A 16,311-nucleotide genomic window follows, 5' to 3' on the forward strand; every position below is an offset into this window, starting at 1 on the left:
ACATATGGGGACACGTGTATATGTATAACCGATCCACTTTGTTATAAAGCAGAAACTAACACACCATTGTAAAGCAATTATACTCCAATAAAGATGTTAACAAAACAAAACAAAACAAAACACAGCTCAGCTCCGAGCAGCAGGCCTCTGCCAGGCAGGGCGAACCCGCTGGGAGCTCCCTGAGCCAACGTTTTAGAGGGAAAGGGGCAGGGTGGGGGTGTGAGGAGGGAGAGCTGTGCTGGGCACTTACCCCCGCTTGCATTTCTTGTAGACTTTGTAAATGTTCTCCTCAGGGAACCCATACTTCTCAGAGAGCTGGAAGAGGATGACAGGAGATTCACCATCTGCTGCCAAAACTGGGTTTATACCAGTCTTTTCTATCATGACTTTTAATTTCCTGATTATAAAAGTAATATATACCCATACTGTAGAAAAATACGGTGAAGAAAATTATAACTCATCCATAATCCTGTATCCCAGAGATAAACACTGATAACATCTGAGTGTATTCCTTCCTGTCTTTTGGCCATGTACACGGGTATTTTTATATCCCACGTAGTTTTACTTATCATTGCATGTTATAAGCCTTCCCATATCACAACAAACTCTTGACCAACAGCACGTTTAGTGGTTGTAAACTATTCCAAAGGTCATCTGCCATTTCCCTCAATCCTTGCCTATCATCAGACATTTGGATTGTTCCAGCGCCGAGGGCTCCCCACTCACCAGCTAGCTGACCAGCTGTGCAAACCACTCGTGGAGATGGAAATGGTGCCTAGATCATAGGGTTGTTGACAGAATTAAATGAATTGGTCTATGTAAAACACTTAGGACAGTTCCTGGTATGTACTAAATAAATGTCAGTACTCAAATAAATGGTCATTATTACTTCAGAAGTGGTGCAACAGAGATGCTCTTGTCCTGTTGTGAGCGGGGGGAGGGGTGGATAACCCAAACACTTACCCTCTCTAGCAGGAATTATTTACCCCATTTGATGGGTGAGGATGCTGAACTTGAAGAAGATAAGGCATGCGCCCAAGGCCTAGCCTAGAACCCAGGTCTCCTGCCCCCATCACATCCCAGAACATTGGAGCTTAGTCTACAAGTGAGGGAATTGCAGCTCAGAGGCCTCAGCAACCTGGCTGAGCTCACACAGAGTCAGCCCATTTCTCCCCAGACCTCCTGAAGTCTCCTGTGGGGCAGACAAAACTGGTCTGGTCCCAGTTCCACCACCTGGGGTTGCAGAACTCTGAACAAGTCACCTTACTTCACGGAGCCTCAGTTTCCTCATTTGTAAAATGGGTGTCATGACGGGAGGTACACACAGGTGGTTCTGCACAGGAATTGAGACGGTTATGCCAAGGGCCCGGCCCAGCGCCAGCCCTGGGGAAAGCTCGGTCAAATGCTGCTGGTTAGTACTACTGGCTGCCTTGGAGCTGCAGGGAACCGCAAGCAACAAGCTTCAGGTTGAGGTTGTCCTCTCTGGGCCTTTCAGGAAGAGGAGCCGATTCAGCTCCTCAACTGGTCTCTGCCTTGACAGAGATCTCTCCAGGCAAGAAAAGTTCTTAGACTACTTATCTTAATGGCAGGCAATGTGGCTAGAGGCTATCAGGAAGATCTCAAGTCGGTCTAAGCAAGAATTTAGGAGCTTTCTAACTATATGTTGTACAAAGACAACTGCTCTGTATGGCTGCCCCATGAGCGATGAGCGCTCCATCCCTGAAGTATGCAAGTCAAGAGTGGGCACCCACTTGGAAGAGCTACTGAGGAGAGAGCTCGGGCAGCAGAGGGGGAGCTGACCCTTTAAGGTACTGTCCAACCCAAAGATTCTGAGTCTATATTCTAGTGACATTAATGGCCTTTCGTGAGCCCAACTTCCTGGGGCTGGTGCCAAGCAGGGCTGATGCTATGTGAAGAGAACAGGATAACATAGCCGAGTGGAGAGAGCTTGGGCTGGAACCTCAGCTCTGTCACTTCTAGTTACCTTGGCAAGTCACCTGACCTCTGGGAGGCTATTTCCTTATGGGAAATGAGGAGATCATTAATAGTCCCCACTTTTCGGGGTCGTTAAGAGAGTATGGTGAGCTCGCAAATGCAGCGTGCCTGACAAGATGCATGACACATAGTGGGTCTTCAATAAAAGGTAGCTATGTTCTCACTTGATTCATTTGCCCTTCCCCAACCTGACATCTTAGAACCATCTGGCTTTTCTGTGTGGTTCGACCTTGAAACACAGCTGGCCCTGGCGGAGGCTGTGTTTGCTCAATTTTTAGCTGAACCACAAAGCTGCTGTGGATTTTGTTCAGGGCTGTTTCACCTGCTCTCTGGCGGTTTGGGGGGTTGGGGAAGGTCTCCTTGCCCAGACACCACCTTCAGCTGCCCCAGCCAGCACCCCCCGTCCAACCACAAGCTGGGGGAATGAGGCCCTCTGGGAAAGAAAAAAGGGTATCTCTGGGGCCTGGCCTTTTGGGGTTTCATTCCCATTAAAATAGAAACAGGTTTGCAAAGCCAACAAAAAGCTCTGGCCTGTCAGACAGCAGCCATCAGATTAAGGAGGATTTATGGTGTGTGCGACTCCCAGGGTGGAGCCCGGGTTCTGGCTGGGAGATAACATCTCAGAGGCACACCTCCACCAGCCGGGCCCCACAGGCGCCCTCAGATGGGTGGGACGGATGGGCCGCCAGAAAGCCAGCGTTCCAGCATATTCCTCCCCAGAGTCTTCCTGTGGGAAATCGGAACTATATGGCGAAGAGTCGGGGGAGATGGGAGTGCAGAGAGGGCCGCGGCCAGGGGAGGGCGGGGTCCACAAGGCCTCTTACCGCACTCCTCAGGCCCTTCAGGTCCGGGGTCTTCAACATGAGGGCGTCAAACACCTCCTCAGTCTCTCTCCGCACGTACAACAGCACTGAGAAGCAAAGGGGTGGCTTTTAGTGGCGCAAGGGAACATCTGGGGGTGGGAGCATCTTAAAAAATATTATTTGTAACCTAAGATTGATTTCTGCAAAAAGAGCAGATCCTTGCTGAGGGTCTGTACCCAGCTGGGAAACAGCCCACCTGGCTCTGCAGGTCCCACACACCTGCTCAGGCTTTGCTGATTTTGGTGGGTTTGACTCCCTGCTCTGCCGCCTGCCAGCACTGTGACCCTGAGGAAGTTCTTTTAACATCATTGAGCCTCGTTTTTTCCAGATGGAAAATGGAGGCAGCTCCACCCACTATTTCACAGAGTTGTTGTGGGCAGTATTGATATAACACCAAGTGGGGTGCAAGGCTCAGTTCCAGGTTGCTGGAAGCTTTTGATCTTGCTTGCTGGTTGGCTTCTTCCTGATGGTCAGCTACAGCACCCCTCTCTCAGGAAGTCACAGACTTAACCGTGTCAAAGACAGAAAGCCAGGTATTGAAAACCCACCCCACTTCCTACCCTCATTAGAGAAAGTGGGGAGGACCTGCCCAACATCATGAGCCTGTTGCCTTACCAGCTGCCCCAGGACGCCCACGTTCCAACAAGGTCAGAGGCAGAAGCCCCCCAGCTCCGTGGTTGTTTCTCCAGGCACCCTGGATGCCCCCCTTACCTGCTCCACCCCCTCACTCAAATCCTGGCCCAGCCCCAAACTCCAGGGAGTAAAGCAGCCCCTCGTGCTCTCCCCGCTGGGGTGGGCGCTGCCCTGGTTGCCTGGATCAGAATCAGTTTGAGGCTTTGGGGAGGGCTCATGGGGGGCTGGGGGTGGGAGCAGAGGACAGATGGGGTGGGAGTGAGGCTACCTCTCTGTAGATCATCTTCCTTGGCCTGTTTGGAGGGCAGAGGCTCAAACTCCTCGGTGAAGGGTGAGCAGGTACGCTTCAGAGGCAGCCTGTGGGGATGGCAGGGAGAGGCCTGTGAGGAACCCAGAGTCTGAGGGGCCCCAGAGGTGAAGAGACCCTATGAGGGTAGGCACAGAGCAGTGGGACAGAGGTTACAGGAGCAGGTTCCGGAGTTGGACTGCACGGGTTTAAATCCCAGCCCTGCCCCTCACTAGCAGGGTGACAGCCCCTCAGTGTCCCCATCTATAGCAGGGTGCTGCATAAAGTTGTGAGGCTGAAGGAGATAATGCACACTGCTTTTAGAACAGTGTGTGACACACAGCAGGCCCTCCATAAATATGGGCTATTGTTTCATCATCAGTATTATTCTTTTTTGAAAGAATCAAGTTGGATGTGAGTCAGTGGGAGGAGGGAGGCTTGTGGATTTTAGAGTGAGTCAGACTTAGCTTCCAGCCTGCCTCTGCTTCCTAAAAGCTGTGTGACCGTGGGCGAGTCATTTCACTTCCTCTGAGCCTCAGTTTCCTCATCTATAAAGTAGAGCAATAACCCCTGCTTGCCTGACTCACTGGGGCTGTTGTGAGGTAATAAGTGACATAATTTGGTGTGAAAGAACCTTATGAAAAGTACTTCTTGTTTATAAGGAGGAGACTGATATCAACAATACATGATCTTCATGAAGTGCTTTCCCATTTACAAAGACTCTATTACATGCCGCTTCTCACATCTGCCTCATCCTCATGAGGCCGTTTTCCTCCTTTGACAGATTTCTAGCTGGGGCTCGAAGAGGTGAAGGGACCGTGGCTGACAGAGGCAATGACGTGGAGGTCCATCCTGGGCTGAAGGGCCCAGGGGCCCTGGCCATGCCCCTTGGCCTCCTGGAGTCTGCTGGGTGTGGGGGAGGGGACACGGGCTTGATTCCCCTAAGTCCTCCCACACAGCTCCCCTCCTCACTCTCCGAATCTGTACCACCATCTCAGAGGCTTTCTCTTTCCCATTTTACAAGCAGGTGTCTCGCCAAAGATTCTCCAACATTTCAAATAAAACAAACCCATAAAAACTCAGGCAACTTCAGTGAGAAAGGAGCATGCGTCTAGCTTGGGGGTTGGGGGCAGAGTCTCAAGGCTGCTTCCTCCGGGCCTCGCCTCTGGCTTGGGGGACAGCAAAGGGAAGGGCAGGCTGGGAGCTTACGAGCAGTAAAGAGGGGACAGGCAGGGAGGTGAGGCCCTTGGCTACTTCTCTCCGTACCTGTTGGAGGTGCCGTGTCCTGCTGAGGGCACTGCCTGCAATGAAGAGAAAGACATTTTCCAGCACATACAGGAAGATGAGAGTAGCCCTCAGCTGCTGGAGGCTTTCTGGGATGAACAATCTTTGTGGGGAGATACGGGGGATGCAGTTTCAATGGCTTTCTAGCTCACTCTGCTCAGATGTGTCCCCTCAAGTGAGCCGAGACCTTGAGTTCAAAGGAAGTCCCAAGCCCCAGTTGGATGAGTCAGGACTCAGTGAACACACGAGGTGCTAAGGAAAGGTGGCAGAATCAGTGAGTCCCATCTGAGCCCCAGCATGCCCAGAAGGGCTGGAACTGCAGACTGTCCTGCAGCTGGTAACTAGGTAGTTGGAGCCGAGGCAAAAAGTGGAAGAGGAAGAGGCGGTCTTTTTGAACCCTCATGTGTGCCTGGCTCTGTACTACGTGGTGCAGCTGTCGCCAGTCCTATGAGGTAGGACGCCCAGGCCCCGAGGGGGCAGAGTCGCCGGGGTAACACACCCCGGGAGGCAGAACTGTGAGTCAGAATCGGGCTTTCTCCTCCTCCGGCTCCCCTGGTCCCCTCTCTCAGGCTCACAGGTGCAAGCACGGTGCCCCACTTCTTCCTCCCACAAGGGAGCTTTGAGCCCAAGTGGTCATCTCCCTACTTGAGGCCTCTGGTTGGGGAGAGAGAGTGGGTTAATGCAGCCTCCTGTGCTATGGGGGCCACAGAACTACTTCAGGGCAGTGAAGGGGCTGTGGCGGACATAGAGAAGGCTTTGAATGTGTGCCAGGGCTGACCTCAGGACTGGCTGCTCCTTCAGCACCATAATCTATCTTATTGTTTGAAGTCACTGCACTGAACACATCTGTACACCGAGGGCCATTTCTGCAAACATTCTCACCTAAACGGTGGGAGCTCAGTGGAAGGCAACAGTCAGATTGTTTAATATGGAAGCAAACTCACAAGACAGGCTCTGGGGTCTTGATTCTGCCATGGACTTGTTGAGTGACCTTGCCTGGAAAATGGGAATAACAGTCTCTACCTCAAAGGATGGCTGGGCTGGGCTGCCCAGGTGAGGTGAGGGGGAAACGAGACAATGCAGCAAAAGGCTGGGCCCAGCACCACTGGCCGGTCAAGGTGCTTGGTAAATGGCTCCCTGTGTTGAGAGGTGGTGTAACTCATGGTAACGGGCACTGTTTCTGAAGCCAGGTTGCCTGGGTCCCAATCCTGGCTCTGCCACGTCCTATGTAATTTTGGTCTCAAAGCCTCAATTTCCATGCCATGAATCCAGGGAGAATCATACTATCAACTTCACAGAGAGGCAGTGAGGGCTAAAGGAGACAATGCATGGAAAGCACTTAGAGCAGCGCCTGGAGTAAAGTGAGCGCTCACAAGTATTGCTGTGACGATTATCGTCCAGCCAGGTTTGATGCGGCTACAGTCTAACTTGGGACTCAGATATTAGAAACCTGCCCTGTGTGTGCTCCAGGAGTGAACATTTCAATGGGTATGAAGTCCATTTCTTTATTAACATTCTTCTCTTCAGTAGAAAAGGTCACTGAAGTTATATGACCATATATACATACTTTTAGTCCCCTGGGATTCAATAAAGATAATTTGATGATATCAGGACCTATCAACATCTAAACTGGCCTGTAATGGCTGAGTAGCAGGTTGCTCCCTGCTGGTCTGTGCTAAGACAGCCCCACCCAGGGGCCGCAGCCCTCTCTCAGCCCGAGACCCTCACCCCTCCAGGGCGCTGCAGGCCAGAGAAGTGCACGTTGGGGATGAACAGCACTGGCGGGGTCTCCAGGTCTGCCTCAGGCCGCAGGTAGGTGGTCTCATTGCCCCGGAAGCCGGATAGCAGGGAGCCCTTGATGCCTGATGGAAAAAGGAAGGCATTGTGCCTTGAGGTCCCTCCATTCACGCCTCCGACCGCTGCCCTCTAGTCTCCTATACCCTTCACCCCGACCCAGCCCCGCTGTGACCCACCCCCACTGACCACTGTTGCTGGAGTCGGGGCACTTGACCTTCCTCCGGAACTGCTTCCGCTCATCATCCCGCATCTTCCGTTCTGCTCCCTGTGGGGGATAAGGGAAAGGGGGTCACCAATGGTCTTGGGAGGGGCTGGCTGCTTTGCCTCTTAAATGTGGGCCAGCCCTCTGGTGTTCCTTTTTTCCGAGAGTGAGACCAGGAGATGGGAAGGTACCAGCACTCGGCCCAGCCCAGTGCAGCCCAGCCCTGAGGTCAGGTAGACCATGAGAGACAGAGAAATAGAAAGACGGAGAAAGAAGAAATTGAGAGAGACGGAGAGGTGTGGGGAGAGAGGAACAGAGAGAGAAACAGAAAAGAGAAAGGGACTCGGAGAGACATAAGAAGAAAGAGAAATGTGAAAAAGACAGACAGACAGAGAGAAAAAGAAACCTGGAGAACTATTTACAGAGATCTAGAAAGATCTTCAGAAAGAGGAAGGGATGAGAGACAGAAATGCAGAGAGCAGAGGAAAATATACATAGAGAAATCAAGACAGACAAATGACAAGCACACAGGGAGAGACATTCAGAGAGCAAGAAACAGAGACAGACACACCCAGAATGGCTGGGGCGGATGCAGAGGTGGGGGCTGGCCCTTCTCCCTCCCAGGGCCCAGCAGAGGGTCCACCGCAGCCACCTTGTCACAAAAGATCTTGATCTGGCAGACAGCTCGGTGTACCAGGCGCTCAGTGCCTGAGCCACAGTCGTAGGTGTCGATCTGCAGGTTCAGGGGGACACCCTTCACCCCCTTCTGCGAGGAGAAGTCTGTGCTGAGGCAGTTGATGCCGATAAACACCTGGGGACAGATGAGGGAGCTAGATAAACAGCTGACCCAGGTCACCAGGCCTGCTGATCCGTAACCACCCTGTATACTTATGGAGCCTACTGTGTGCCTGGTGGGCACCCTTAACTTCACAACGCCCCTGCGGGGCAAACATCACCACCTCTCTTTTACAGACGGGGAAACTGATGCTCAGAGAGGGGTGGCAGCTGTCCCAAGGCGACACAGGGAATGTATAAGGGAACCGGAGTTTGGGCTCAGGTCTTCATCAGTGGACAATGCAGCTTCCACTAGATAGCCAAGGGCAGCCCAAAGGATCAGGGCCCTGGGAGGGAGACTAAGGGTCCTTTAGGAGCTTAAAATCCAGAGCCCATTTTATTGCAACTCAGAGCAAGGAGGTAGAGAAGGGCCAAATCCTCCTCCCCGCCAGCTCCAGAAGACCGCTTTCCTGCTGGCCCTGGGCCACAGAGAGTGAGACACTGCCCCTTTGCACGGCAACCACCAGCCCTAGCCATAGCTGAACCAGTCACCCCCACTGTACAGCTGAGGAAATGGAGGCTCTGAGCATGGATGTGACTTGTTAACGTTTCCACATGGTGGAATGAGCCTGGACATCGGGCCACTTAGACCTCTGCCACTCAAGCCATGTGGCTTTGGATAAGTCCTTTAATCTCACGGGCCTCAGTTTCTTTATCTGCAAAATGGGGACAATTAAACCTACCTCTTGTGGCTGTGAGGCTGGTAGAACACCCAGGGGGCTTGGATATTTTGTAACTCTTGTTGTAAGTGGGACAGTTGGAGTCTCAACCCGAAGCCTATGTACAGCTGACGGCAGCCCGGCGTCAGTCTTAGTTGGGCATCTCTTGGCAAGCTCACCTAGTGATTGCCTACTGCTGACTCCTCCGTGGGACCCTAGGCCAGACCCCACTCCAGGCTGGCCCCTGTTCCTTGGGGCATTTCCATTGGAAATGACCCTGACTTGCACAAGTGGGGGTGGGGTGTGGTACCTGAGCAGACCCCCTTCCTTCCCTGGCTGGGGGGGCCAGGCCCACAGGTGCATGCCAGACATACCTCCCCCTCAGCCAGCTCAGCCCTAATGCAGCCCCCACCCAGCTCACGCCTGAGAAAGACCCAAGCCTGGGGGCTTAAGAGGCTGTGAGAAAATCCCAACCGAAACCCACCTCTCCCTTCCCACGAAACTCATTCCCCCGCTCCCTGAACTGGAGGCCCCAGCTCCTCCCCCAGTCCCTGGTGTCTGTTTGAATAATAATAATCCCTCGCCTTTGTGCCTGCCTCTGTTGTTTTCAGAGTCCCTTCACCTCCATTTTCTCCAGGCAGCCTGGACCGCCCCATGAGGCAAGCCAGGGAGACAGGGATTAGGTCCCCAGCTTTTCTAGGCCAGAAAGGCCCTTGCCAAGAGCCAGACCCAACCTTGGTCTGATGGGGTAAGTCTGGCCCAGGTAGGTGAAGGGACAGGCCCAGGGTTACCCAACTCGAGTCCCCAACTCGCAGACTAGTGCCCTTTCCATGATGCCACCTGTCCAAACAGAAAACCAAGACACAGAGGGACACTGCAGCACAGGTGAGTTCAAGCCTGGTCTCAAGCACTAAACGGCTTAATCACTGGTGTGAAAAAAAATCACCAGAAGCTCCATTTCTCAGGCCTCTCCGATGGGCCTGGCATCGTGCCTGTCTCTTTGACACGCGTGATCTCACAGGATCTTCACCACAACTCTAGGAGGCAGATTATTCTTCCCTTCCTATGCGCCCAAGAAGTGAGGTAATGGCCCTCGTCTACCAGACTCCGAAGCACGTCTCCTGCAACACTCTGCACTAGCCCACAAGTCAGGAAACCTGGCGTCAGCAGCAGCTTGCTGTGTGGCCACGCACAAGGCTTGGTCTTCCTGTCTGGTAAATAGGTGGATTGGATGAATTAACAACAGCCACTGCTTATGTGCCAGGCTGTGCTCTACCCTTTCCTTGTCTCACCTGATCCTCACGCCAACCTATCAGTTGGTGCTATGGTTACACCCCAATTTTCAGCTAAGGCATCTGTCCAAGGTCACAGAGCTGGGAAGTGGGCCCAGCGTTTCTGGCTTCTCCACCACTATGTATCCTGCCTCCTCCACTGGTGCCCTCATCGGAGCAGCTGCCACAATCCTAGGTACAGGCAAGCCCTTTTCCCAGGATGGGGACTTCCTGGCAGCCTAGCCCCATCCTGGCCATGCCCCCAGCACTGACCTTGGCCTCCTCGTTGACATTCCACACAAAGGACAGTGCATTATAGGCCACCTCCTCAATGTGTTGCACAGTGTTGAAGTTTTCTTTGCAGTCAGCTGAAACCACAGGAGACCAGAAGGAGAGTCAGAAGGGAAGGGATTTGGGGGCCCCATGGGGAGGGGGCATTTAGGGGGTGGGCCTCGTTCTCGGCAGGGACTTGTATCCTCTCCCGCAAGGACCATGCTTCAATGCAGGGAGGAAATTAGTTACTGTGCCCTGGGCTACAGGTGGAAAAACTGAGGTCCAGCCTGAGAAGCAGATCTGTCCAAACTCCAGAGGGACTCCTTAACTTTGCCAACTAGGCCAGGGCCCTCATGATTTTGTGGTGGAGCTTATACTTTTCATGGGATTGTGGTTTAGGACATCTCCCAGACGAAGCAGTAGTAGTAGTAGTAATAATAGCAGTAATAGTGGTAGTAATAGCCATAGTAAAAGTCGTAGTACCAGTACTACTAGTATTGAACTAGTCATATTAAATAAATGATAGTACTACTGTCATTTATCGAACACTTACAATATGGCAAGCCTTCAGTTAATCCTCACAACAATGCTATGAATATTCAGCTTACACATGAGGAAAATAAAGCTCAGATTAGTTTGGTCACTTGCCCAGGGTCACAGAGCTAATAAAAGGTAGAGTAAGAACTGGAGTCTGGCTCTGTCTGTCTCCTGAACCCAGGCTCCTAACCACTTTACTAACTGGCCTCTCAGATAAGTCACCGAATCATCCCTATTTGTATTATGTTCTCTAGTACACGTGGCTCCAAGGCAGAAACAGCACTGTAGGCAGGCAGGGCTGTTTTTCCAATTGACAGCTGAAGAAACCAAGGCCCAGGAAGGGGAGGTAACACAGGTCACACAGCCAGGAAGAGAGTGACAGAGCCAGAACCTGGAGATCTGAGGATGGACTGTGCCTCCCACTCATCTCGGGGCCCGGGACAAGGTGGCACACACAGAAGGCCTTGCCCTGTCCCCTTCCCTCTGACAAAGCCCAAAGGTTCCAGCTTCCAAGGCAGAACTGCCCTTGCACTGTGCTTCAAGCCTTCCAAATCACCCACTGCCTGCACTGTTATGCATTTGTGTCTCAATTGGCCAAGCCCCCTGATGGGGACAAGCAGTTCAACATCCCAGGGGTGTATTTATCTGACACTACTAGGGTCCCCAGGGTCCTGTTTATCCCAAAGCAACACAGAAAAGAGGTCATTGCTTCCAGCCAACAGATGCAAATCCCTGCAAACCCCACAGCGTTTGACCTGGAGACAGGGGCCAGGCAGGCAGCTGGAGTCAGAAATAAGTCCTGCAGAGGTCAGAGGGGGCTGGGAAAAAGGGGCACAGCAAGCAAGGCCTAAGTGGTGTGTGTGTGTGTGTGTGTGTGTGTGTGTGTGTGTGTGTGTGTGTGTGTGTGTGTGTGTGTGTGTGTGTTGTGAGACAGAGGAAGAGAGACTGGGACGGAGGGTTCGGGCGGGCTCTCACCCACATCGATGACCCGCTGCTTGGCGGTGGGTTGCCGGGAATGCCAGTGCTTCCAGAAGCGCAGCTGCTCCACCGGGCCCTTCTCGTTGTCGAAGACCACCATCACCACACTCTGCAAGCACAGCAGTCACTGTGACCCCCAGCCTCAGAAGAGGCCCAGGCAGCCTCATCCATTGCCAGAGCCCGGGTCAAGTGGCCCAGCCCTTTGGCTTAGTCTCCCCCACTCCGTGGCAATGGGCAGTCACACAACAGCACCCTCTCCTTGGGGTCCCTGGCAGGCAGGGCTGACCCGACCCCGCACCTACTGCCCAAGTACCTTGACTTTGCTGGAGGACAAGGCAAGGCCTTTGCCGCCTGCTGGGGTCCGCAGGGTGACAGGGTAGAACTGGCCCTTGTTGAGGTAGGCCATGGGCGACTCGCCTGATTTGATGTGGATGGCTTTAGGGGAGCCCAGGGTGTACTCAAAGTCACTGCGGGGAGGAGGGAGAGGACAGTGAGGCTGGGCTCCCAGGCAGGAGTATCCCAAAGGGCAGTAGGGCAGGAAGCCCGAGGCTCTGCTATGGCCTTACTATGTGACCTCAGTAAATCACTTTACTTCCTGGGGCCTCAGTTTCCTCTTTTTCAGAGTTTCTATTTAATGGCTTTGTTGAGCCACAATCCTCCTGAATAATGAATAATGGAAACCAGAGACCCGGAGGGGTGACAAAATTATAGGGAAGACTAGGACAACAGAACCTTGGTTTTCTAACAGGGTGCTGAGCTCTGAGGTCCTTATCACAGCCCAGGAAAGGGATGTAGAAACAACTCTCTTCTTTTATGTGCCTTCACTCCCCTCTTTTCATTCACTGATGATGCCTGTTCTGGGAACAGTAGGGTCTTTCTGCAGCCCACTGCCCAGGTGGTCAAGGGTCCAGGGAGGCTGACTTACCTCTTGGGGCTGGGATAGTCCTCTGGACACGGGGGTTCCGGGGATGTTTTCAGGATATCTGGGAAGAGCAGCGACTGCAGAGAAACACAATCCAGAGAAAATAAATGACCACATTCAGTTCTGCTGGGACCTCAGCCCAGGGCCACTGCATATAACTGTGAAGGTTGTATAGTGTACAACCTGGACAACAGTACATGGCAGCCCTGCCTCAGCTCAAGAACTCTTTCTCCCATGGATTCCAAAGCTCTGACCGCCTCACTGTCTTCTCTCCTTCCGTACACGTGTGACTAGACCCAGGGATGCTGTGAGGGATATGCGGGTGGGCCCTCACCTCCTGTGTGTCATCTTTGAAGGTGCTGTCAGGCTGCCAGCGCTGTGTGGGAGGCACCCCATGGATGCTCTCAAACAAGGAGCTGAGGGAGCCATTATCATACACATCATTGGTGGGCAGCAGGTAGCCATCCACAGAGCCAGCTTCCAGCTTGCTGGGGCCTGGGGTGAGGAGAGCTGCCTTGCCCGGCGTGGGTGCAGCCCCCTCCAAGCTCATTAGGTTATTCTTCTTGAGCACATCTGGGTACTCTGGGGCTCCAGACACATTCTCTGTCAGGAATTTCATGAGGTGCGTGGGGCTTTCAAGGGGGGTGAGGTCCATCTCATATTCCATGCCATGGTAGTACCTGAGGAGAGACAGGAGGGATAGGTGGGTTCACCTCTTCTCTCTGAGGGGCGGGGGTTCCTTGGCTGGATTGGAGGGTGACCATCACACTGACATACTGACCTCTTTTAATCCATTGTAATGTTAGGTCTTACCAACATGTGTAAAACAAGATACTGCAGCAAGCCAGTGTGTCACAGGGATGAGCAGGGAGGGTGTCAAGAATGGAACCAATTACAGGCTCAGAGTTCAGGGGGCAAATGTCTGCTTTATCCATTATAGTACTTGGTAATTTAAAAAACTGAAAGTTTAATGACTTATTTCTTATCCAGAGTCAAATGTCCCCACACTAAAAAAACCGTATTGAGTCATCCATGGTGTGGGCAAGAGTGGGTATTTGTGAGTACAGTTAATGTACATTGAGAAAAAGGTCTGAAAGGATATACCCCAAACTGTTAAGGGGGGCAGGGAAGTAGGATTACAAGAAACTTACTTTTTTACTTTATTTATTTTTTAGCAAAAATAACAGTGTCTTTAATGCATTTAATTTTACAGAATCCAAAGAATTTTTACATATGGTCCTCACTTGGTTGTCAAAAGAGCCAAATAGACTATTTTCACACATAAGGCCCAGAGATTCACAGAATCAGAGACACTGAGTGAACACACAGAACTTATAATAAGATGATTCTATTATCAGTGGGTGCTCTCCTTTAATTGTGCCAGTCTTCCATTCCCACCACCATACTTCTGTTTTTCAATGCCCAGCCCCAGTATGGATATTTATTTTGTTACTATACCAAATTTATTTTTAAAAAGTAAACTAAATTTAAAAATAGTTACAACAATAGATAATTTAATTATTATAATTATACAAATATTGTTTCCTGGCTGGCCAAATATTTTACTATAACTTTTCTTAGAACAACTTTTATTGTTATTGGAATTATGATATTAACGAGTTTTTTCATTTTATAATTTTCTACTTGTCTATTCATAATTTCCCTAAAACGGTCATACACCTATAAACAATTTTCTTCAGATGAACAAATATATTATGTAATCCACCAGTTCATTCCTCCCTCCTCCCCTTCCTTCCTTCCTTCTTTACTTTATACATTTCTACAGAGTTTGAATATTTTATAACAAGTAGGTATTATTTTATAATCAGAAAAGCTAACAACATCTTAAAAAATTAGTTTTGAGAAAAGTCTCCTGCACCAAAGCCTACTGTTTCTAGCAGTGGAGGGACCCTGAGGCAGCTGCAAGAGTCGCAATGCCTGCCTTAGCAGTTTGGATGTTCTCGAAGGCAGAGGAGACTAGGTTTCCCATCAGAAGCCCTGCCCAGTGGGGGGAAAGGAAAAGTGGAGAAAGGGGGGCGGGGTCCTTCCAGTGCCCATCTGGCCATGAGCACGGCCTGGGCTGCTTTCTACAAGAAAAGGAACATCAGTGCCCCGAGGCACTAATGCCAGGCAGAGGCCCAAGAGAGCCAAGGGAAAGAAATACGGGAACACAGGTGTCCCCTCCCCTTGAGGTTGCAGGGAGGGTTTTGGAGCTAGGACAGAAAAACTTCCATCAGGGCTTTTCCACTACTATGGCTTTGAAGTTTGTTTTCAGTAAACTCCAGCCCACATGGCCTGCAGGCACCTAGGATGTGTGTGTGTGTGTGTGTGTGTGTGTGTGTGTGTGTGTGTGTGTGTGTGTGTGTGTGTGTGTGTGTCTGTGTGTGTGTCTGTGTGTGTGTGTGTGTCTGTGTGTGTGTGTCTGTGTGTGTGTGTGTGTGTGTTCAAGCAAGGTCTCACTATGATTTTGTGGGCCCTACTCTCTTTTGCCTTCATAGATCCCTTCCTCCATAAAAATATTTTAAAAACCTTTTACAACTGCATTGGTATAAATACAAATATAACCCAGGTTGGATCATATTCATTGTTTTCTTCTGTCTTTAAAATAGATTACAATGCCTTCGTGGGCCCCTAAGAGTACGGTGGGCCCTAGGGACTGTACCTCCTGTGCCCAGGGGATAAGGGGCCTAGAGGTGGGGGTGGGGAAGGGCAAAGGGACAGAGATGGTGGCGCCGGCGAGCCTCACCTCTTTCCTTGGTCGTTCCGGCCCCCAGTGCTGGAGGACAGTAGCCGCTTCTCCTTGGGGCCCTGAGAGGAGAGGAAGGAAGGATTTATGCATGGCTCTTGGGTAAGATCTGGCTGTTAGGAGCCTCAACCCCCTCCCGGGGAATTGGCCAGGCAGGGTAGCTACCTTGGTCACTGGGAGAAAACCCACCAGTCCTTCGAATTGTCAGGCCATCACTTAGTCTGAGCCCCAAGTTACAGAGTGGGGAGAAGTAGCCCAAGATTAGCAGTTAGGAATCATGGAATTTGGAGTCAAGCAGGCCTAGCTTAAGTTCTAGCTTTACCACTTAAAAGTGCTGTGTGACTCTGGATAAATGACTGTGCTTTTCTGAGATTCAGTTTCTTCATATGTCAAGTGGGGGATTATGAACTCTACTTCAAGGGGATTGCGAAGATTTATTAATAAAAGTAATGTTCACTGTTTTTTAATGGAGTACTTCCTATGCACTGGACCCTGTGCTATGTGCCTTCTCTATGTCCTCTAATCTAATCCCTACAACAACTCTATGATGTCTACTAATGTTATCCCCATTATATGGATGAGGAAACTGAAGCCAAGAGAGGCTCCGTCATCTTAGTGATTAGGAGCGTGGACTTACTGGGTTTAGTTCTTAGATCTGCCACATATTGGCTGTGTGATCTTGCGCGAGTCCCTTAACCTTAACCTTTCTGCACCTCATTGTCCTCATCTGTGAAACAGGAATAATAATAGTAATACCAACCCCTGGGACTGTTGTGAGTGTTTAGACCAAGACCTGACACATGGAGAGGACTATGTAAATGTTACCTTTCATGATTATGATCATAATATTGTTGTATCTTAGAACATCCAGGTCATTTCTCCCTAAGGCTAATAAAGCCAGAACAAGGTCTCCGACCCAGCCTAGTGACTCCAACGCTTGGGTTCTTAGTCTCACCCCGTGGAAGAGCATGAGGAAAGGCGCCTGGCACAGTGACCAGCATTCAGTAAGAAATGGTAAGTGGTCACCTTTA

The 16,311-nt window shown here is 51.1% G+C and overlaps 1 protein-coding gene across 2 annotated transcripts in view; it reads right to left on the reverse strand.

Moving 5' to 3' along the window:
• The window catches only part of GRHL3 (grainyhead like transcription factor 3), a 29,950-nt gene continuing 13,639 nt past the window's right edge, over window positions 1–16,311 (reverse strand). The window contains exons 3-15 of one of the 2 annotated variants that reach the window (XM_028484708.2): window positions 15,281–15,342; window positions 12,869–13,214; window positions 12,538–12,611; window positions 11,926–12,079; window positions 11,610–11,721; window positions 10,098–10,192; window positions 7,713–7,871; window positions 7,045–7,123; window positions 6,790–6,923; window positions 5,044–5,078; window positions 3,760–3,848; window positions 2,820–2,905; window positions 4–315 (exon numbers count right to left, since the gene is read on the reverse strand). In XM_028484708.2, coding sequence (XP_028340509.1) covers window positions 247–315; window positions 2,820–2,905; window positions 3,760–3,848; window positions 5,044–5,078; window positions 6,790–6,923; window positions 7,045–7,123; window positions 7,713–7,871; window positions 10,098–10,192; window positions 11,610–11,721; window positions 11,926–12,079; window positions 12,538–12,611; window positions 12,869–13,214; window positions 15,281–15,342 — 1,494 coding nt within the window. In that variant the 3' untranslated portion in view covers window positions 4–246. Of the gene's footprint in view, window positions 316–2,819; window positions 2,906–3,759; window positions 3,849–5,043; window positions 5,079–6,789; window positions 6,924–7,044; window positions 7,124–7,712; window positions 7,872–10,097; window positions 10,193–11,609; window positions 11,722–11,925; window positions 12,080–12,537; window positions 12,612–12,868; window positions 13,215–15,280; window positions 15,343–16,311 lie in introns of both variants that reach the window. The other variant, XM_055083628.1, reaches the window with a different exon arrangement.

This window comes from Physeter macrocephalus, chromosome 3 (assembly GCF_002837175.3).
Source record: "Physeter macrocephalus isolate SW-GA chromosome 3, ASM283717v5, whole genome shotgun sequence".
Lineage (NCBI taxonomy): Eukaryota > Metazoa > Chordata > Mammalia > Artiodactyla > Physeteridae > Physeter > Physeter macrocephalus.